The 23,552-nt window shown below is 46.4% G+C and overlaps 1 protein-coding gene across 1 annotated transcript in view; it reads right to left on the bottom strand.

Annotated features, from left to right (window-relative positions):
* Cyfip2 (cytoplasmic FMR1 interacting protein 2) overlaps window positions 1–23,214 on the bottom strand; it is a 115,366-nt gene extending 92,152 nt beyond the window's left edge. Inside the window, exons 1-3 of the mRNA XM_028777730.1 lie at window positions 23,118–23,214; window positions 4,197–4,336; window positions 2,245–2,334 (exon numbers count right to left, since the gene is read on the bottom strand). Of these exons, the coding sequence (XP_028633563.1) occupies window positions 2,245–2,334; window positions 4,197–4,313 (207 nt within the window). The 5' untranslated portion in view covers window positions 4,314–4,336; window positions 23,118–23,214. The remainder of the gene's footprint in view (window positions 1–2,244; window positions 2,335–4,196; window positions 4,337–23,117) is intronic.
* Window positions 23,215–23,552: the final 338 nt, after the last annotated feature.

Below are 23,552 nucleotides of genomic sequence, written 5' to 3'. Positions count from 1 at the left end.
CATCAGAAAACAAATAGAATCATCTCTAGAGCCAGCCTGTCCTTCAGATTTGACTGTCTGAGCCCATAACCTGGTATTTCTGAGATATTTCAGTTTGGTTCTGGTTCCCCCAACCCCAAAGAATCATTATGCCAGCTGGAGTTGATGTCCAGTTTCACTCATGTATGTGATCATTACAGCTGTCCCCTAAAATCCCTGTCCCCACCCTTTCATGCCTCCGTAACAATCATTCTGAGACTCTCGTCCAGTGTATGTGTTCCATTCACTCTTCTTTATAGCTTGTTCCGAGAGTAATTATGGACAAAGCATGGCTAAACCCGAGTTTGGCTCCTCCTCTCCCATGACTGAAAATTATCCACTGCTATTTATTTCTTTACTTATTTCTTTACTTATTTTGTTTGTTTGTTTGTTTGTTTGTGATAGGTTCTCTAGTCCAAGTTTGTTTCAAGCTTCCTATGTAGCTGAGAAAGCGATCCTGAACTTTGGATCCTCCTGCCTCCACCTCCCCACAGTTGGGATGACAAGCATTTGCCAGGCCACACCCAGGTTATGTGGTGCTGGAGACTTGATACATACAAGCCAGGGCTTTGAATGTTCTAGACAGGCACCCTAACAACTGAGGTCCTCCTCCAGCCTCCCACCTGTCCTTTGATGAAGTGAAAGTCCTCTGTTCCAGGCTCCCTGCACGTCATTCATACCTGAGACTGTGACACTGTTTCTAGGTGGCCCTTTTGAAAGGAGGATGAAGCTCAGAGGACATCATGAGAAGACTCTCACTCAATCTGACTGTCATCCTTATAAAGAGAGGAAACTTGGGTATACATAGAGACATCTGACACCTAGGAGTTTGTGGGAAATGAGGCACAGTACCCAAAGAAACATTAGGAGAAAGCAGCCCTGTTGACACCTGGTTCAGGAATCACATCCTCCAGGGCTGTGGAAACACCCACCATCTAAACCATCTATCCATGGTATTTTGCTGTGGCAGCTTAGGTATCAAATATGATCTCCATGGATAGACCTCATTCTCCATAAATGCTATTTATATACAGTACCACACACAGACACACCCTAATTTTGGGCAGTCTGAGAATCCTGTCTTTGTTCACTTGCTAGCCCCCTCCCCATCTCATCTCTGAGTGCTCCAACCTTCTGTGGGATGGAGAGAAGCACAGAAAGAGGTCAGGACTGTTCCCAAGTTCATGCAAGGACTTACTAGCTGTAGGACCATGAGCTACTCGCTTATTAATTTCTCCAGGCCTCAGTCTTCTCATCTCTACAATAGGTATAATGATCCCTTTGCAAGCCCCAGGGTTATTATGAAGCTCTGATGCTATCACACAGCAGAATGCCCTCCCTATGTTTCAAAGAGCAGTGTGCACAACACATGTTATCATTACCCTCTTACAAGGATGTACTAAAAAGTGACTTCCTCTATCAAGCTCGCGCTGGCCTTCTGAAGGCCACTTGAAAAGCTGAACTCCACACATTTATCACAATGTGGGACATTTATATAGTTTTTTATTTGCCTGCAAAAGATAGTCCAGAGGGCCAAGCTTTGTCACCAGAGTCCTAAGTTTAGAACTGCCCCACCTATCAGCCGTGAGACCCGGAGTCAATTTCTTAACAGTTGAGAGGCTCCAGGGTTGGCTAGCTGAGCTATTGGGGCTGCCAACGACCTACCTCACAGGGTCTGTGTGAGGATTAAATGAGACAATGAACCTGAAATGTCTGCATAGAAAAAGTGTTTGGTTGACTTGTCTCTCTCCCGCTTGACTCCCCGAGAACTGAGACCGGCCCTACACTAACTCTAGAATCAGCTCAAAGCAGGCACACAATGCATAACCAGTGAGTTGGGTTTGTAGAACATATCCCACACAGTGAGAATGGTCCGGGGAAATATGTGCAGGGGCCCATGGATGAGGAATCTAGAATTCTGCAAACATCTATGAGGATTAAGGGGAAGAAGAGACTTCTGCCCTCTTAGGCTCAGACCCTAAGAGGAATGGAAAACGACTGGCTCCATTTACGAATGATTTAGGCAGAGGCTTCCTTGAGTCAATAAATAATATCATGCAAAGCATTTTTAGGAGGAACTTTCTTTTTCAGAATGGACTTTCATAGGCCAGCTGACTATGGCAGAGCATCCTGGGGTAGCTAAGCACAGGTCTGGTATGGGAAGCCGCCCATGGTTCCTCCTGCTTCCTCAGTATGCATCTGCACGTGAGGGTCACGGAGACTTACCATGCTGGAGTGGACCGTTGCCTGCTCAATGTACCTTGCAATGCCCGTGACAAATGCATTTCTGTCCTCGAAGTTTGTGTCAAAGTTAGCCTGTGGAGGTAGAGGACAGGAGGGACACAGAGTTAGCCTGTGGAGGTAGACAGAGTTAGCCTGTGGAGGTAGACAGAGTTAGCCTGTGGAGGTAGGGACATTTGGTTGTTGGAAAACACATCCAAGCTGGCTAGGTGTCTAGGGAATAAACAGCTGCCAACAAAAACCACCAGCTTCCTGTGGAAACCTACTGCCCCATGGCTTCAAATGTTACCCCTTACCCCCAGCTCAGCTGAGGACAGATGGGCAGCACCTGCTTCTCATCGGTGACCGGTTTCACTCAGCCAAGCCTCAGAAGTAACCATTTAGTTCCAAATCAACACCTTTACACTCCAGTTAGTAAGACTTTTCTGATAAACTTTGCCTACTTATTCATGTGATAAATGCACTGACATTAATCTGTTTTCTATGCATGTCATCATGAATTACAAAGAAAAAAAAACTACGCACAAGGAAGCCATACTTCCAGCTAACTATGCAAGTCCAAACAGCTGCTAAAAGTCAAGATGTGCATGGCTTTTATCCAGCCATTCAGACGTGCTTGCCTGAGGGTACACAGGTGTCAATGGACAAGTCAGGCCACTGCTACACTTTTTACAACACCCTGGAAAGATGGAAACACCCAGCAAAAGCCGAAATATGTCAATGTGTACAACGGGCTAGAAAGGACCACGAGCCACTTAGCCATAAGGTGGCATTACTGCACTGATGCCCAAGTAATATTCACAGGAGAAGTTTGTCTCACTGTGATTTTTGAGACAGAGGCACTCTCTTTAGCTCAGGCTGGTCTCAGGTTCACAACAGTCCTCTTCCTTTAGCCTCCTGAATGCTGGGATTGCAGCTGTGAGTCACCACACCAGGCTTCATAGTAAACTTAAAGGAAAAGATGAATTAGAATATATGTGTGTATGTGTGTGTGTGTATGTGTATGATGAATTCCTATTTTAGTAAAAAGAGTAAATATATACCATATATATTTAATAAAACAAAATGTTCATGAAGACAGGGAAGGGTATGTTGGGATAAGAAGTTTCTATGCTATACTTTTCCGTTTGTTTATAATGAAAATCTTTCCCTATATGACTAAAATTAAAATATGTTTATATAATTGAAATTGTAATCTATGTTAAAAGCTACTTCAAATTTAGGAAATGAATCTTCAAGTATGTGATTGATACATTTAACTATTGAATGAAATGAAAAGCGACTACATATATTCATAGCTCACCATTTAAGCCTTAGCAAAAAGGTTCAATACAGCCCCAATTTCCAAATTAACACATTCTTTCTTAACGTGGCATTCACCCTGGTACACTCAGACAAGGAGCTTTGGCTAGGTTGCCTCTAGCTGCATGGATGGCCTCCTCAGTGGGCCTGCCAGGGTTATAGCCGTATGTAATGGGATGGTGGTTTATCGAAAGATCTGATCTAGGGCCAAAGCAAACAACTGTGACCCACTTCCCTGAGCCACACGGGTTGCCATGCGGGCTTATGTGAGCTCTTGTCACGCACATGAAGGAAAAGTAATTACCCAGGCAGACTCTAGAGGCTTCTAAGCTTTGATATTTAATTCATGAGATTGGATGCCATAATCCGGGTGGTGCAAAAACAGAACAGTCCAGAAGGAATTTGGGGTCAGAACAGATCAACAAATGCTCCCTAGGGGAGGGAAATGGTCCTGGCACACAGTTGTTAGTTAATCTATTCCTTCTACCAGGCTCCAAGAGTGAACAGGGACTCCATCAGCTCCTGACCTTTCACCTTCTCAATACAGACCTCCTCCTCCCTGTACTTCAGGGCAGGCCCTCTTACAGGCCCTCTGGAATCCAGTTCTTTCCACTGCACACTGCTATTTCCATTACCTGGTACATAATGGAAGACGGCGGGGGCTCGATGCATGGCTGCTGGTCTGGGAGCGGCAGCTCCTCCAGCAGGTCCACGTTGGACAGGGCATCTTCCAAAGTGACGTGGGTGGTCATGGCTGCGGTGTCTGTCTTCCACACTGATGGAGAGGAAGAGAATGACAAGGGAGAATTTAAGGGACCTCCAAATATTTTTTTTTGTCCTTACCCTGTCCAAGCCCCTTTTAGAGGTAGAAAGGGTCAAGGGTCACTGAGACCATTCTGAAATACCACTTCCTCACAGGTATCTTCTACTAATACCTTTAAAATCTGAGTCTCATGGTCAGCAAGATGGCTCAGTAGGTAAAGGTACTTGATGACAAGCCAGATGACCCGAGTTCGATCCCTGGAACCCACATGGTAAAGGAGAGACCGGATTCTCACAAGTTATCCTCTGACCTTCACACACCCACCATGGCATGAACCAGACACCACTACATCATGCACAAATAATAAATTAGAAAATATATACATTTTGAGGATATCTCAGTTGAGCCTTACACACGTTAGAGTGTGTCTCCACAGGAGTGTCGGAGAAGCACAGGTCTGGGAAGTAATGTGACAAGTGACACCAACATGGTCAAGTAAGCAAGAATCTGGATTGATACTGGGCATGGGGACATGGGCCAGGCCTCCTATTCTTCTTAAGGACATTCATCAACTCCATTCTTAGATGATGGTACAGGATAAATTCCCATCACACAACAGCCAGGATGATCAAGGGGACCTGAGCCTGAGTTTTATAGGCTAATTAAGCAGAGACTATATAATTGTTAACTCCTATAAACCAGCCTTGTTTGCGGCAATGAAGAAGCTGCCATGTCTCCCTTGGCCTAGGGAAATTTTATGGACCACACCAAAGCAACCAGTCCTCACTGGGTATTTTGGTGTCTTGGACCCGGGCAGAATGGGCTGGTTGGATGAAAAACTCTTGCCAGGCATCGAAGCAGCAAGGAGTAAGCAGGGCAGCAAACCAACCCAAGCTAATTGCTACTTTAAGAATATAGTACCCAGTGAGCAGAAGAGTCATTTTTTAAAAACAACAACAACAACACAAATTTACAGGTGAAAACTGATTAAAAACTTCTACCATATGACTTAGGGTATAAATCGTGTTCCCATGAGTAGTAGCCTCTGAAAATGCTATCTTAAGCCAGGAATGGTGACAGATGCTTGTAATCCTAGCATTTGGGAGGCTGAGGCAGGAGAATCAAGAATTTGAGGCTGGTTTGGGTTATACAGCAAGTTGCAGGCTTGCCTGGTTACGCAGGAACTGACCTCAAACTGCATCCCTCAGGTGAACCAAAACCAACACCGTGAGGTACCACAGCGCAGTGAGATGAAAAGTCGACAGTGCAAACTGGAACCCCTCTGAAAACTTACGAGCATCCAGAACTCATTCACAGCGACAGAGTGATTCAAGCAGAAATGATAATTACTTAGAACTTAAAAGCACGAATAAAAGTCTTAAATACATTTATTTGAAGGTAAGAAAAGTGGAGCTGGGGTCTAGAGAGAGCTCAGTGGACCAGGATGCTGGCTGCTCATTCAGAAGGCCTGAGTTCGGTTCCTAGCATCCAAGTGGGCGGGCTCATATCCACTGTGACTGCTGCCCCAGGGAATCTCATGCCCTCTTTTGCACTAACATAAATAACAACAAATCAAACCTTTAAAGAAAAGGAGAACTCCATTAGCCCTGTGTTGCACTTAAAGAGATCTCAATCCCCAAGAAACAAGGTTAGAAAAGTCGGTCATGATGAAGACAGTAGAGGTGAACAAAAACAACCACAGAAACCCCAAGGCTTATAGATCAGGGACAAGGAAGCCAAGCCTTTGCTACATGAATAAGAGCACATAGAGGAGTGCTAGCCCAGACCCCTAGCACAGAAGTGTGGTTTAAGGGCTGGAATCTCTCAATGCCAGGGACTGTGCCCTGTTAGGAAAAGTAGTGTCCAATTCCAGGCCACACAGGAACCTTTGACTTGTGGTCCAGGGGCTGCAAAGAGCTGGAACGTATACCCCAAGATCACACTGCAAACAGACATTTCTTTCAGGTCCAAGGTTGGCAGGGCAGATGGGGGCTGGGCTGCTACAGAGCAGCTGACTAAATTCACACTCCAGTGAGTTTCAAACACACCTTCTGGGCATGTACCCTGCCAGTGGCACAGCCAAGCCTCCAATGAGGACACCTGGAACTCAGCAGTGACCTTCCCCTCTGCCTCTCTTCTCATCCCTACTCAGAATTCTAAGTGTGGTGCTCAGGTCTATGGTAGCATGACTGCCAGACCACACTAAAGCTGCCTTTTCCTCCTCTTCTTCCTCCTTCTCCTCCGCCTCTTCTTCTCCTTCTCTGCCTCCTCTTCTTCCTTGCATTAATATTCTTTGATTTATATTTTACAAATTATGTGTATGCACGTGTGGCTGTGTGTGTGCACATGTGTGCAGGTGCTGGTGAAGCCCAGAAGTGTCAGATCCCCTGAAGCAGGAATTATAGGCAGTTGTGAGCCTCTAGATGTGGATGCTGGGAACTGAACTCGGGTCCTCTGCAAAGGCAGTATGTGCTCTTGACTTCTAAGTCATCTACCTCTCTAGCTTCTCTCTCATTTCTATTTCTACATGAGAGAGGGATGATAATTTATAGGGTATATGACCTTGACTAGAAAGCCCAACAATTCCCTTCATTATGTCAGACAATAATAATAAACCTTTCTTGGTTCCAGACACAGCCAGCGTTTACCTGCTTGCATATCCTATCAGTCATGTACCACGGGGACCCTGCTTCATAGACGAGTAGACACTCAGTATTTAAGAGCATGGTATTAATGGGTTTGGGCTCTACTTGCACCAAGAATCACATACACAGCTACATCAATATCTGCTGGGGTTCTACCCCTAAGACAAGGATGACACTGTTTAAAAGCATACTGTTTCGTTGCAGTAAGAAATCTAGACTGCAATTTACTGATCAAACTGCTATGACCACCAATGCCACTGGCCAGCTTGAAGAGAACAGGCTACAGTCACACTGTTGGTTGGGGTGTAAAGTGTGTAATTGCAGCAGCCTGAAAAATGCAAACATCCATGACCACAGTACTGCTGCAGCCCTCCTCAGTGAAGCACGGGCAGCAGTAAGACAAAGCAGCAGTGAGCCTCAGAATGTGTATGCGAACCACATGAAGCCATTTGTCTGAGAGGAGGATGCATGCGCGCGCACGCGCGCGCACACACACACACACACACTGAACACTGCAAGGGCAGGCTAAATAGAGACAGCTGAGCTTTGAGGAAGGAGAAGGAAGAAGGGTGAAGCCCACAGGGTCAGGGAAACAGTCTAGCATTCCCCGAATACTTCTGGATTTCCAGATTTTACATTATTATAAAATAAGTGTCAAACTTAAAATGCAAACCTTTAAAAAATAAGAAGAAATAAATGAGTGTGCATGTCAACAAATTGTTGGAATAGCCACACCAAAAGGAACTGTTACACGTGATTCTCTGGTGTGTATGTGTGTGCGTGTGTGTGTGCACAGACATGCACATGTGTGTGCCAAGTGCTTGTGATGGTCAAAGGGGGACATTGGAGGATCTACTATTCTCCCTTACTTTATCTACTTCCTTGAGATAGGGTCTCTCACTGAATCCAGAACTAGGCTGATAGGCAAACAAAAACAAAAACAAAACCACCTCAGTCTCCTGTCTCTGCCTCCCAACCCACTGGGATTAGGGATACATGGCCATGCCTGATTTTTTACACGGGTGCTTGTGTGGCAAGTACTCCTTATCCACTGAACCACCCCTCCAGCCTCGAATTCAGTAATCGGATGGTAGATCCAACCGGGACGCATCTTGAGAACGGCAAAAATAAAGGGGAAGAGAACGTTTAAAAAAACACAAGCTCACTTTATTTTCAATGCCATATTGGTGTATTACTGTGATGCTTGAACGTATTATGAGGAAATGAATGATTATGAGATGTGTTCCTGGTGTTGTTCAGACAAAGGCTGAAAGGAGATACATAGTTATGACTGAAGAGAGTCACTAAGACCCAAATTCCACATGAAAAGGTATTGTGGTAGTTAGCTTTGACTATGGGCTTGATACAACATGAGATCATCTGGGAGCAGTCTCAGTGTGGGACTGTCTACCCTGGGTTGCCCTGTCTATGGGGGATTGTCCTAACTGAGCTGACTGTTGTTGGAGAACACAGCTCACTGTGGGCAGCACCATTCCTTAGGCAGGGGATCCTAAACTATATAAGGAGGGTATGCATGCACACATTTCTTTCTGCTTCTGAGTGTATAATCTTGGGGTCCTGTTGCTATGTCTTCTCTAAGGAGATGGACTACAGCCTGGAGTTGTAAGCTAAAATAAACCTTTTCTCTTCAGGTTGCTTTTTGTCCAGATAGTTTACTACAGCACTATAAATGAAACTAGCACAAATATGGATAAGAAGTATCCAGAAGAACTTACATGTTAATAAATATGTATGCATACACAGATGTGTTTATATTTATATTTAAAAGCAAAACACATTACAAAGTCCTCACTGACACAAATACACATATATAAAGATACAAATATGATATTTTTATGTACAGATAGAAGCATATACATACAAGTGTGTATTTCTGTCCACCAAAAAGACCTAGAAACAAATTCCAACCCATAAGCAACATGAACCTTCAGTGCTCAGACACCAGTCTGCAACTATGACTTCCTACTAAGGAATCAAGTATGTGAGTCCAGGTCTGGGGCAGAAAATATCCGGGAAGTTTAAGAACTTTCCTGGCATAGCAAGGAAGCAGTCTGTCTAAGTTACGGGGGCTGTGTGTGTGCAACAGATCCAGAGAAGACCCTGACTCAAGCTTCTACTCTCCCTGGATGGGACCACGTGAGCATCCATCAGCTAAGCCACAGTGGACCAGAACAAGAGTAAATACCTTTACATCACTGAGATCATAGAGTTACCAAATAAAAACCTGGTTCTTATTACTTGGACAGTGCCTGTGATCCAAATGTTATGTAGAAAACGGGGAAACACAACGAAGTAACTTCCCTTTCCTAACCAAAATAGACCACTGTGTAGGATAATCAATTCGGAAGAAAAGAGATATAATTTGTTTTCCTTTCTGAGACAATGCCAACTGGAACACCTGCTTTCCAACCCCTAATGAATAAGTGTATCTACGCACTGGTCCTCAAGGGGACCAGCATCACTAGATGAAAACAGCCAGGTGAACCACATGCTGCCTGGTGGATGGATACATCATCACCTGGAAAGAATGCTGGACCCAAAAGGAACACCAGACTCTCTTCAGTCCTTTGATTTTAATTCACATTATAACACATCACAGGCATGTAATCAATATAGAGGATGATGCAATGTCTTCAACCAATAAGCTAAAGGGGTTGGGGGAGGTGGGGAGGACAAGGCGGGGACAGGGGTGGGGCAGGGGTCGGGGGGCAGAAGACACACTGCAGTGGGGAGCTGTGAGATTTAGTAATCTGACAGAATGTTTTTTTGGATCCTGGTTCAATTACTTTGAACTCACCACCTGGAAAACAAAACTATAACACTTAGGGAAAAACAAACAAATAAACAAACTGGAAACTGAATCCCAAAACTGAATCTCCACTGCACGCTTGATACTAGGGAGAAACTGCTACTCTACCTGTAATGTAGTATCAAAATTACGTTTTAAAAGTGTTTTCTAGAAATATTTACTGAAATAGGAACAAAGTGATACTGGGGTTTACTTCTCAATAATACAAGATGGACAAGAATAAAACAATCATGGGTAAGTAAACCCAGGGACCCGAGTTCGATCCCCGGTTCATGTTATTTGTCTTTTAACCTTAAATATAATTTAAAAAAATCAGGCAAGAGTAAGAACTGTTGGTGCTCTGTGATGCTGGTAAGGTCCCCACCACCACCACCTCTCTAATTGTGTGTCTGTCTGAAACTTTCTGTAAAAGCTTCCAGCTCAGTGTATTAGCACCCAGTTCTTATTGGAATACCCTTCTCCCTTCCTCCCTTCCCCCACTGTCATCTACTGTTATCCTTCCTCTCACCTTTCCCTTAAAACCTGGGCTTCTTCAGGAATTCATACGCTTCATAAAACATCCATTTACCAGAATAACCCTTAAGGTTTTCCCCTTTGAAATAGTAGCATCCCATAGTTTCCTTGAAGAAAATCAGTAAGGGGCTGCCTAATAAAAGCAACAAATTAAAAGCCTTTGTTTACATAAGGCAGCTTTCCTTTTCTTCTTGGAAATACAGCCTCTGCAGTGGATTTGCCTCTGTAGATCACTCACTGCCTAAGGGAGGTGGAAATCCGACATTTTTAGTTCAAGTGCTAGAAGTCAGTGCCAAACCCACATAAATCAGAAAGGAGGATGTTCTAGAAACTTGAACAGAGGTATATGTGAAACCAAGCATGCCTTTTCTGTTCCGGGAGGCCAGCCTGTTATGCAACCTGAGAAAAGTCCATGTGTCCAGTCCAAGTGCATGGGCCGTTTTGTCATTTTGGATAAGAGAGTGATAAATTACTCCAAATTCACTCAAGACCTGGTTTACCTCAGGCAGTTGCAATCTCTCAGCTTGAGGATTCAGAGAAGTTCGTTTAATTCAGTGTCTTCATAACCAACCTAAAGCCAGTGGCCTGGCTGCCCCGAGAAATAGCAGCTCTGAGCTGGTGAATAATTTGCTTCTGAGAGGGGAAGGCAGAGCCTCCAAGGCTGAGATGACTGACAGACCGCAACATGGCAGGGAGAGTCCTGGCACCAGTGCATGATGGGAGTTAGAAGAACCTGGCTTTGGAAATGCAGGTTCGCGGCTAAGGTAGGATCTCACTGCTATGCTCCTTTTGACAATTTCCAGAAGGAATCAGAAGGTAAGGCAATTTTACCAAGAAAGAATAGCGGGTGTGTGTGTCTGTGTGTGTGTGTCTGTGTGTGTGTTCTGAACTTGTTGCTCAGCAATGAATAGCCACCGGACCATAAGCTTGTTATTTAACCCCTTGGAACCCCAGTTTTCTTATTTGTAAAAGAACCACAATTTATAACAGCGCCTGTCCTTTGTTCTGAGCATGTTATAACTTTACAGCATGTAGAATACTTAACAAGGCAGCCTGCAGCGGATTAAGCATTCAGGAAATAAGTTGTCAGAAGATAAAAGTACGAATTATCAGCTAACTGGGCTCTTAGTCACAATTCAAGAATCACAGCCTCCATTCTCTGAAACAGGCTGAGAGCAATCTACACATGTGCGGAACAGCGGGTAAGGTGGGAACAGAAAGATAAGCACCTTGGAAAAACATGCTGGGGTAGCAAGCTGGCTCAGCTCAAAGCATTTGCTGTGCAAACCTGGAGATCTGGGTTCAATTCCCAGAACCCTCATAAAGGTGAAAGGCGAGAACCAACTCCAAAGTTGCCCTGCCTTTCACACATGCGCACATGGCTCTACTAGCCACGTAGTAAACTCTCCTAGTTTTCTTTTTGTTGCTATGAAAGCACTCTGCCCAAAAGCAACTTGGAGAGGAATGAGTTCATTTAACCTTACCGGTTACAGATCATCACAGAGGGAAGTCAGGACAGGCACTCAAGCAGGAGCCTGGAAGCAGGAACCACAAGGGATGCTTGCCCACTGGCTTGCAAGCTACTTTTCTTATAAGGTTCATACCCACCTGCCTAGGGATGGCACTACCCACAGTGGGCTGGGCTGTCCTACATCACTGGCAATTAAGAAAATGCTTCACAGACAGACCCACAGGCCTAGCTGATGGAGGCAATTCGTCGATTAAGGTTCCTTCTGCCCAAGTAACTCTAGTTTGTGTCAAATTGACACAAACTAACCAGTCGCACAGGACTAAAATTTTTTTTTAAAAGACTGGCTTGCATGAGATTACTTTTTTGAAAAAGTCAAAGCAGAAGTGTCTTCCTGATTGTGCTAACTCAGCCAAATTAGGATCCCCTGTCTTCAGAAGAATCAACAATAACAAACAGGCTTGTTTGGGAATCCATCCCTCTGCTCAGACTAAAGCAATGGCTTCTCACTGCCTAGCACTGAAGGTCATGAAGTGAACACTGCCATGATTTCCCTACTCCCCCACCCAGGCAGGCGTTGTCACTAAGATGTCAGCTCTGTATGGCTCTTGCATCTTGACTTCCCATCAGCACTGCCCCACAAATTCAAGAGGACAGCTACTATCTGATGTTTCTCTCAGATCACTGTAACTAAGAAATAAATGCTTTCATTCATGCTAGTGATTGGCAGAGGCCAGGTACACGGGTTATCTTTCTTTCTAGTTCCGTGTTATTTTAGGCCATGCCTGCTTTTGTACCTTTTTGGAAAATGCTAAGCATGTCACCTTCCTCGCAGGTTGGATACTTTTCCCTTCCTTGGGACCAAAAACTCTCCTAAATTGGAAAGATAAGATTAGAAAACTGTCATTTGGAAGATTCATAAACATCTAGAGGCCAGGAAATATTTTCTCCATCTGTCTAGCTATCCAGGTCGAAGATACATACACACATATATACACACACATGCCCATGGACATACATATACATATATAAACAAATATATTTGTATATACAAGGAAAATATTATGCAAAGATATGTTAAAATATAAAAAAAATGAAAAGGGTCCCATTAGGATAAAATGGGCTGGCATTTGGGTGAGCAAGCAAAATCCCAAGGGCACAGCCTGCTTCCCCATCCATCCTGGATGTAGCAGAGGATGGCAGGAAGCTTTGCAGGCATGGAAGGTAGCCATGACAGGGTACCGCTCCATGGAGACACTCCCTGTGGAGTGTAGCCCCTTCAGACCTCAGAACCAGCTGAGCAGGAAAACGAGTATATATGTTTATCTTACAGGGATGCCAGAGTGTACCACGATGGCCATGCAGCCTCTGCTGAGTGGGCTGGGCATAAAGAGCTGTACAGGAACAGTCTGCGCAGACAAAGGTCAGGCTTCCCAGCTGTCAACCCGGTGGGAACCACTTGGAGCTGCTTTTAGGGCATAACCTTTACTGAGGTTTCTTAAACTTCTTCTCTTAGGATCTCTTTCAACCCAAGAAACGTAGACAGGACCCTGGGTATACAGGCGTATAAAACAGGTATGCAAATCAAATATTTACTGGTCATAAACCGTAGGGAAATGTATCTCTAAACAATTTCTGGGCATTGCATACAATGTTATCATATAGCAAAGATGAAAACGATTTTTATATTGATGAGATAAATGCTGTAGTGTGTATACACATGTAGACGCATGTCCCCTTGTATGTTAGCATGTGTGTGTGGTCATGCATGTGGAGGACCAGAGTTGACATCGCATGTATTCCACAACCACTCTTTGTCATATATGCAGAGGTACCATCTCTCTGATCCAGAACTTGAGGACTTGGCTAGTCTTGCCAGCAGCTTGCCCAAAGGAGCATGTCTCCCACCTTCCATGCCCACCTGGCATTTTACAAGGGTTCTGGGGAACCAAAATCCAGTTCTCCCACCTCCCTGCAAGCCCTTTACTCACTGAGCTATCTCAGTGGACCCTGTACTCAGTTATTTTTACATAAATATTTCACACTGTAGGGTGCAGGATATCTTCAATGTTTTTCAGTTTGTTTACAGTTTGATTTTTTAATGGTCAATGTTGAAAACATGTTTCATAAGTAGATACTACAAAATAACAAAAGCAAAAAACAAATCAAGAAATAACAACAAACAAAAGCATGTTTAGAGCCATTTGGGAAACTGTTGAAAGTTCTGTGCTAATCCCAAGTCAAAATTCATTTCATACTTTTTCCCCCATAAATGCAGTAACTCAGACAGCAATTTTAACAATCGAACATTCTAGAACAATACTACCTGATGATGTATTAATTTGTTACATGCTGAGGAACAATAGCAGGCAAATGTTGAAAGTTTTTGATTTCTGTCATTAAACCATGTTGCTTTTTACTTGGCAAAGTAAACTCACTACAGTTGGAGCTGGAGAGATGGCTTGGTGGTTAAGAGCACTGGTTGCTCTTCTGGACGACCCAGGTTTGATTCCTAGTACCCACATAGAAGCTCACAACTGTCAATAACTTCAGTTCTAGGGGATCTAATGCTCTTCTTCTGGCTTCTGTGAGTGTCACATGCACATAAGGAGTGCACAGACATACATATAAGCAGAACACCCATATGTATACAATTAAATAAAAGGAGACTGATTAGAAAGGAAACTGTGTGGAGCGGGTGACATGGCTGACATTGGAGCGGGTGACATGGCTGACACTGGAGCGGGTGACATGGCTAACATTGGAGCGGGTGACATGGCTGAGCAGGTTAACAGTGCCTGTCAGCCTGGTGACCTGAGTTCAGTCTCTAAGACCCACACAGAAAATGAGAACTGGTTCCTGTGACTTGTCCTCTGACCTCCACACACTTGCTATAGCATGACTGCACACACACACACACACACACACCACACACACACACACACACACACACAGAGCCCATAAATAATAAGTTAAGTGTATAAACTATAATAAAACTAAAACTTTGTAAGTGAACATTCATAGCAACATTTTACAGAACTGTCCAGAAGTCCAAGCACTCCGAATGTCCTTCAACTGACCCAGAGATAAAACTGGTACCACTCTACAACATGATAGTATTCAGCAACAGGAAGGACTTCAGTCTAGACACATATTGTGATCCTAAATGCATGGATGAACCTTGAAAACACCATGCTACGGACACAAAGATCCGCATTGTATGAATCCATTTATACAGTGTGTCTAGGAGATCTATGGAGACGAGAAATGGGCTGGTGGCTGCCTACCGCTGGGTGTGGCTTTGGAGGAAATCAATGTACGAAGTCTCTTTCCAGGATGCCAGGCACGTTCTAAAATTATCTGTGCATAGGTTTGTTAGTTACTACAAATTATGGAACTGTATGGTTTACATGGTGAGTTATCAGGTAATCCAACTATGTCTTAACAAAGTTGTCCTCCCCTCAAATTAGTATGTTTATGAACCAATGGGTATAACATAAACAAGTGGGGTACAGAACGAGCCAAAGATGAAGCAGGAGACAGTGGGAGGGATAAGCAGAGTGACAGCCAACCCCACCCTGTCCCATGGAAAGCCCCTAAATTGGCTGTCTAGCCTCAGCCCTGCTTAGTTGTTGTCTGAGACATAGTCTCACTGGCCTAGAGCTCACAGCAGTTCTCTTGGTGTTGGAATGACAGGTGTGCATGACCACACCCATGACCACACCCACGCCCACCCCCACAGTTCTCCTCTCAGTGCTTCTGCTACAGCTCCACTCTGCAGAAAAGACTTTCAGATGATAGGAAACTGCTGGGGTAGAGGGCGAGATCGATTTTGAAGTTCAAAATAAACAAGAAAAAAAAAAAAGAGTAGTTATCCTACAGAGTTCTCTTCCCAGTGATGCAAAAACCAGGGCCCAGACATGACTTGCATGCAGTGACTTGGCTGGTTAGGGACTAACACAGCAATCTAGGAAGACAGGGCCTGATGCAGCAACTGACATTTAACTTGACGTTACAAAAAAAAAAATCTAAACTTTCCAATGGAACAAAATGCCGAATAAGAAAAGAAATAGGACATCACTTTTGGCCTGCTCACATCAGTGACAAACCTAAGTAATATAGATGTTTTACATGTGGTTAGGTTAAAACAGAGATCTCAGGAGATTAGGAAATGGGTCGGGGGACAGGGTGTGATTTATCACAACAGGGTGACCATCAATGTGGAAGACTGGAGGCTAGAGCAGCAATCTGAACACATTAGAGACTAAGATGCAGCTACCCAAAGAACCAGCCCTCAAGGGAAGCCCTGCTCTGCAAAGTTGTCCTGCACTATGGAGTCTTTCAATTCTTTATTTTTTTTCAAAAGCATGTGCATGTATTGCTATGAGCAAAATTTTAAATTTTACTCTGAAATACAACAACCCCCAGAACAGTTGAGACACCTGGTCAGTACACAGCACCTGCTGGCTAAGCAGTGCCTCACTGCCTATCCCCTGGGAGCAGAGGCCCGGCCACCTGCATGGCTTTCTTCTCAGGGGACCTGAGGGTGGAGTAAAGAAGCCCAAGTCAGCCTCCCCTTGAGCTCCGGCAGAAAGCCTATCTGCCCTGCTTGTGTTTCTACAAGGGAGCTGAGAAACAGACCCTGGGGCAAAGGGCCTTGCCATTTCATTGGCTGCTTTTCCCAGTTGCTTCCTGTGTTAGAGGAAGGCTTTTTGGTGACAACCAAAAAGTAAGCAGATGCCACAAGCTCAGGGCCACAGTCCCCAGTTATTTATGCAAGGGAGGTCCTCCGTTTATGGTGCCCACCTGATGTTGCCCCTACTAGGGATCATAGCACACTGCCACATGAGGGACCCCCATGGGACTTGTATGTGGAGAGGACAGCAAGATTTTCAGAAGCTCTGTCTAAACCATCTGCTGAGGAAACCAAGAGGGGACTCTCAGGTGTGGTCTCTAGATTGGAGGATGCAGAACTTGTCTCTATCACTGGGGACCTGCAACCTGAACATGAGACTGACGTAGGCTCCCAAATCATTCACTGTGAAAGATGGAGATTGAGCTCTGGGGGTGAGGGCGCGGGCAGCTCAGTACGTACTGTGCTTCCTGTGCAAGCATTCAGAACTGAGTCCGATTGCCAGGATCCATATTTTAAACAATAAAAATTGGGTCTGGTGGTGCTTGTTGGTCATGCTAGTGCCAGAGAGTCGAGGACAGGTGAATCCTGGGAGCTCACTAGTCAGCCTAATTGGTGAGCTCTGGGCCCACGAAAAACTGTCTCCAAAATCATCATCATCATCATCATCAAGGCAAAGTAGACAATATCTAGAGGAATGATATCCATGATCGCACAGTTGACCCACAGCCTCCATTTGCATACACACACACACACACACACACACCACACACACACACACACACACACACACACACACACATGCTTGTGTGCCTATACATACACACACAGGAAAATACAGGAAAGCTGGATTGCTAGTAGCCTCCACCGTGATGTCAGAGCCTGTGTTGTAGAAGTTGTTGTAACTCACAGTTCAAACACTGAGGTCTGCAAACAAGCTACGTTTTGTAAAGCACAAGGAGAGATTTCAAAGTGTCCCCACCATATCACTTCCAACATGTTTGTCCTTTCTGCAGAGCATGGTACTGAAGCAATCTGAGATACCAATCACATGACTACCGTACAGCATGCAGACTTAAGAAAGGGAAAGAGAGAGAGAGAGAGAGAGAGAGAGAGAGAGAGAGAGAGAGAGAGAGAAGGAAGGAGAATCACTGTACTTGATCTTTCCTCCCTGGGCCTTTCTTACCCGTAGGCAAATGATTCTGGTGCTAGGTAGGACCTTTACCTCCATATATGGAGCATTCTTAAAGCTACACTTCTGAAGCTTGGACCATCTGCCCATGGTGGCCAGAGTGTACGGAGTCACCAGTCTCTTCAAAGGCATCCTGGCTGTGTGCCTTTGCTCAAGCCACGGCCACAGCTTAGCGACTTGTTCCCTCCTCTTCTCAAATCCTACCCTGTGTCCAGGACCAAGTCTCGATCAACCTATTCTGAATGCGTAAGGAAAGCGTTGCTCATGTAGGCGATGGGATGGGTTTTTAGCTGGAAAACTAAAATCATTTCGTGTGCAGAAAGATGGACAAGACTGGAACTCATCAGATCCAGAGGACTGTAAGTCAGTCTCGGATAAGGCGAATGTTACACAGTTTCTCTCATCTGTGGGACCTAGATTTTATACAGATACATAAAATCTCATATGAACAGATAGGAAAGGAGAAGCAAAACTGTTTAGAGGAAGAGACGGGACAAATGTGGAGGAGGGGGGAGGAGAAAGGTGATGGGGACTGGGGGTGGGGGATGCTTGAAGTACCCTACATGCTCGTATGGAAATGGCCCTGTGGAAGCCAGTATTCTAGAATAATAAGAATAAACAAGTCAGCCCCTCTCACGGCAGCTACACTCTTCCACATTCCCACAGAACTCATGGTATGGAACTTTCCGTCTCCCATCCCATCCTAAACCGCTTCACACGAACTGTTTGGGTCACCACCAATGCACCAGGAATAGACTTCTTTTCTGGATCTGACTCCTCCAACGAGCACAGGGGGAGAGGCTCTGGGCACAGCGTATTCGTCAATGTTTGATGATGTATCGACTACACGAGCCAGTGACCCAAACTCATGTCTTCTGGTTTTTAAAAAAGAATTTGAAACAATATCACGGTCCCTCGAGGCACCATATCTACAGAAGCCTTACTTGTCTACTCTTCTGAGAATCTAAGAAAACCTCTGTAGATGATTCTTCCATCCTATAGTCTGTATTGCTTACTGTAAGAAGTACCATCATGTCTCCTTCCCACACGGAGCTGTAACAGATTTGGACACTGAGGAGAGACTTTTAGATTGTAATTATTACATCTTGATTCATATTTTGCTGAAGTCAATCATAAAACATCACATCACGAGTTTCTGTGATGAGGGTCTGCCCTGCATACTCTTTGAGCTTACAGGCCTTCAGGGAAAGCTGGGCGATTCTCTCAGTCAGCCCTAGCTTGTTTCTTAATCCCCCCAGAGGAAACTGGTCCAAACTTAGGAGTCTCCCAAAGTCTCCTAATCGGTCCATCACTTTTACTTTCTGTGGAAAGCCTCGCGTCTTGTCACAGTTGATCGTAACTGTCAACGTAACAGGATGAAAACTCGGAAAGTGATTCCAGGGAGGTTTGACTAAGGAGGGAAAGTGAATGGCACCACCCCGTGGGCTTTGATCACAGAATAAATAAAAGGAGATGATGATGATGAGGAGGAGGAGGATGAATCACAAGCTGAGTGCCAACATTCATCTTTCTCCACTTCCTGACTCAGGATGCACTGTGACCAGCTGCTTCACGTTCCTGCTCTCATGATGGACCGTACCCCTTTAAACTGTAAACCAAAAGAGATCCTTTCTTCCTTGAGTTGCTTCTGTCATGTATTTTTGTGAGAACAACAAGAAAAGTAGCTTATTTGAAAATAGCTATACAAAGTCCCTTCATTTCACCTAGGGATTGGTGAATTTCTACTGTGAGAAGACTGGCCACGGAATTCAGCAACCAATCAAAATGCCCCCCCCCATGAGGTCATTACTGGGTCTCTTCCTTTGGAAGGTTCTATTTGCTTTCCTCTGTCATCATACTGCTTCTGAGATGACATGAGGCTTTCAAAATGCCACCCAGGCGGCATGAGTCCTTCAAGAAAGTCCACTGCAGTCAGCTCTGTCCCCTCAAACCATTTCTCTAAAGAATTTGCACTGGATTCATTTCTCCTCTGTTGCCAGTGCCTAAAAAGCACTTTTTCAGTGCATGTCTTCTGAGGCAAATCACATGTGAAGTCCTCAGTACAATGTCCATAACTCCAAAGCTACGGCCCAAACCTTTGCATCCTGGCAGAGATCTTCACCCCCCATCCCCACCCCCACCCCCAGTGAATCCTGACATGTCTTTATACAGATATGGGCATTATACAACCTATGAGCCACAAAGTGCCTTTCGGTTTCCTTTTGGCTCCAAGGTACAGAGAAGCCACAGAACCAGCTCTTAAAACTGACACTCAAAATACACTTAATAAATACTTCCTTAAGGAACAGAGGCGCTCATCCAAAAGAGCCATGCTCGGGAGCCCGTTCTCCTCCTCTTTCCATGACTTCTTCTCCACCTGGGGGTTCACAGACATTATCTCATCCCACAGCTTTGGTGGCAACAGACAGGTGACAGGCTTAGTGAACTGCTCTCCATTGCTCAATTGTTAAAGTCAGAAAAGGTAGCAGCCTTGTTAAAGGTACTCAGCAAACCAAGGAGGAATCCCACGGCCTAACTTCACCAAGCTGCCCTGTCTGTCCCAGACGTAAAGTCAAGCTTGCCCTTGACATTTTTGAATTGGTTGCAAAATGCTGAATACACAGAGGAAGACATTCTTCCCAGGCCCTGTGTGCTGAAATGTGAGAACTAAGGCCGCTCACCTGCCCCCACCCCTTCCTCCTGCCTACTCAAGTTCAACCACATTCACTTTCAGCAGTTGCCAGGTGAAGCCCTGGCCAAGACCTTGTCTGATCACATGCCTTTCCAATGCCTTTGGCACACACCTCAACTGATCCCGCAGACCAAGTCCCCTTGAAAAAAAAACACGATTCGGGTAAGCCCCGGAAGTGGAGAGGTCAGAGAGGACCTTAAATTGACTGCGCACATGAACCAGATTCTCGGCATCGCAACAATAAGGATAAAAATAGGAGACGGCTTGTGTGCCCTACACTCCATTCAGTGCTTTTGCATCCTTCGTTTAATAAGAAGATCCAAAGATGCACCGGCCCCTCCCCCACCACAGCTGGCCTCCGATTCACAGGATTCACAGCCTGCCAGGCACATACTGCCGCTGGCTGTCCTCATCCACCAACCACCTCCAGCTACAAATGCAAGGCCGTTCGCCCGATCCTAGATATGGCTTTGCCTCTCTCAACTTGACAAGACCAAAAGGCCTTTCACAAAGGCTCCAATGAGGTGACTGACGTCTGGTTTCGCCAACTATAAGTGAATAATTAATACTTGCCAGTAAAGAAATAGACTCATTGTTATGGTGGCCACATGGAGGCTACAAAAAGGGCATTTTGTGAAGCTCTTGGTGAAACTCTGGGACTAACAGTGGCCCAAAGAAGCTTCTTTGAGCATGGAGGCCGATGCTGAGATGTGAGGACAGGAGCTCTATACTGTTTTCCAGCGATGCTGTTCCCAATGCTAATTAGCTTGTTGCCTATTCATCACCTAATTTAGCTTTCAGGCCAAAGGCAGCCTCAAGAGGCCCAGAGAACACTGAGGGGGCCCGATAATCGGAGGGTGCACGTCCTGTTACCAGGGCCCTTCCCTAGCTGTTAAATTACTTCTCCATGTGATCTGATCTGAGCAAGAGTCTCCAAACCTACACAGCTGTATTCCCCCACCCCACCCCCTCACTTCTGGCCTAATGTCTAACTCACGCTTTTTCTTTCCATTTTCCACCACAGAGGGAACAAGGCAGTCTTGGGTTCCTATACAACCAGTCAGAACTGGCTAGGAAATATAATAAAGATTAGTGAGCTAATGCCACTGGCCTGGGGCTCAGCAAGCAGAAGTACGTACACGGGGGCACTGGCTTTGTAAGCAGCAACGTGCTATCTGTGGCTTCATAACTGTCAGGGCAGATGGCAGCTAGCTCCAGTGAGGAACTCTCCATGGGCAAATTTCACACCCCACAAGTAGAGACTGGTGATCAACAAAAGCTTTCTGGTGATAGTGACCCCTGCCCTAACACACACACACACACACACACACACACACACACACACACGCCAAAGCAGCCCTGACTGAAAACAAGGCTGCCAGCTGCCAGATATGCCATTTTTGAAGACTGTATCAGTCCCACATCTAGCTTACGTTGGAAAGTCAACCATTAGAGATATCAAATATTTTGACTTCAGCTTTGCTTCCTATTAAAATGTCTCCTATCCTCAGCTTCCTTTCTGATCCCATGACTTATTAAGTACCTGCTCTGCATCCAATGGGGAAACCTTTTGTATTTAGCTCTTCAAGATAAACACCACTCACTGGCTCCTTTCTCAAGCAAGTTTGACAGGAGAGAGGGGACGTACAGAGCATTGCGTGGAGCGCCGGGGGGGGGGGAGAAAGCCACAGAAGGGAGGATGGTGGTGGGGACAGCTATCTTCAAGGACTTTACAATCCTGACTATAGATATTAATCTATATTTTTGTCCTCCAACAAGGGGGGGGGGGAGGTGCACTGCTGGTCACTTCTGAGGGGAGGGAGCAAGAGGTAGAAATGGTAGTTTAGGAGCCAACAGTCCGCAGTCTGACCCCTAAGTCTTCCTGCCCAGATGTGGAGCTGTGGGCACTAAGAGACTGGGCCAGCCAAGTTCAAAGTCTGGGCTGGAAAACACCCAGTCAGTCGCGAGAGAAAACCATCAGTCGGTTGAACCATGCTCCCTGCCCCCATCCTTAGCCACAAGCTACTCCTTCTCTTCCTGTACACATAGAAGGGCTTACCTTCCTGAAGGAGATGTGGCAATCTCCCACAACAGACAGGTGGGTAGTTAAATACGAAGGAAACCTTGTCCCCTAATATTCCATCACCCCACCTTCTTCCTTCCCACAGCCAGCTAGGGGAGAGGCGTGAGCATAAGCCAGAACGCTTCGAAACAGGTCAGCCATGCCTCTCGGCTCATCCGAGCCTTCCTCTCTTAAACCGTGCGGCTGCGGCCCAGCCCCACCCGGCTTCGGTTCACCGCGGGCGCCCAGTACCCCCTTGCCTGCCAGGCGGGCCCAGGCAGCTCTCTCTGGCCTTGGCTGAATGATGTGGCTGCGACCGCAGAGGCGGGGACCGCCTGGCGATCTGCAGTACCTGGGCGCAGGGATGTGGACCCCGCTGGGCTCCTGGCCCCTGCAGGTGTCCCTGGTCCCCGAGACTATCCCTGTCTCCTTTTCGGGAGGGCGGCTCCGGTCCAGGCCACGCACCTGCTGCGGCTGTGGCTGCGGCTGTCGCGCGGAGCTCCGCGCTGTGCCCACGACTCCTGGGAGACGCTCCCTGCCCAGGGCGCCCGGCGTGGCCGAGGGGAGAAGGGGCAACGCCGGGCCTGCAGCTGGGCCTTCAGGGACCCGGAGCCGTGCAGCCTCGGGCGCCAAGCCAAGCGCCCCCAGCGGGCTGGGAGAAGCGGCGCCCGCCCCTCGCGCATCCTCAGGAGCGCATCCTCGGCCTAGGCAGTATTTCGGTCCCTGTAGCAGCCCTGATGTCTCCAAGAGTCCCTTACCTGGTTCGGTGGCAGGTCCAGGGGAGGGACCCGAGGCTACCGCAGGGCCCCGCGCCGGGGCGCAGGATGCTCAGCCCTGCTCGGCCGCTGCGCCGGCGGCCCGCCGAGCCCCGCCCGCGGCCCCGCCCCTCCGCCCGCCGCGGCTCCTCCCCTGGCCGCGGTGCCCAGCCCCTTCGCCGCCGCCGCTGTCACACAAAGAGCCGGAAATGGCTGCGGCGAGGGGCTCCATGCGCACCCCTGACCTGCACCCTCCTGCTCCCGGGCCCGCGCTGGACCCATACCTTCCAGCCTTAGAGTATCCAGCCTCCCGACTCTGGAGGTGGAGGAGGGACGACTTTCCTGCTGCCGCCTGCATCACCAGCGACACCTGCCACACCAGAAGGAAGGAAGCTTCCGCTCCTTTCGCATCTCCCCGGTGTCAAATTATTTTCAAGT

The sequence above is a fragment of the Grammomys surdaster genome, unplaced genomic scaffold, assembly GCF_004785775.1.
Source record: "Grammomys surdaster isolate TR1022 unplaced genomic scaffold, NIH_TR_1.0 313, whole genome shotgun sequence".
Lineage (NCBI taxonomy): Eukaryota > Metazoa > Chordata > Mammalia > Rodentia > Muridae > Grammomys > Grammomys surdaster.
This window is presented reverse-complemented; position numbering and strand designations above follow the sequence as displayed.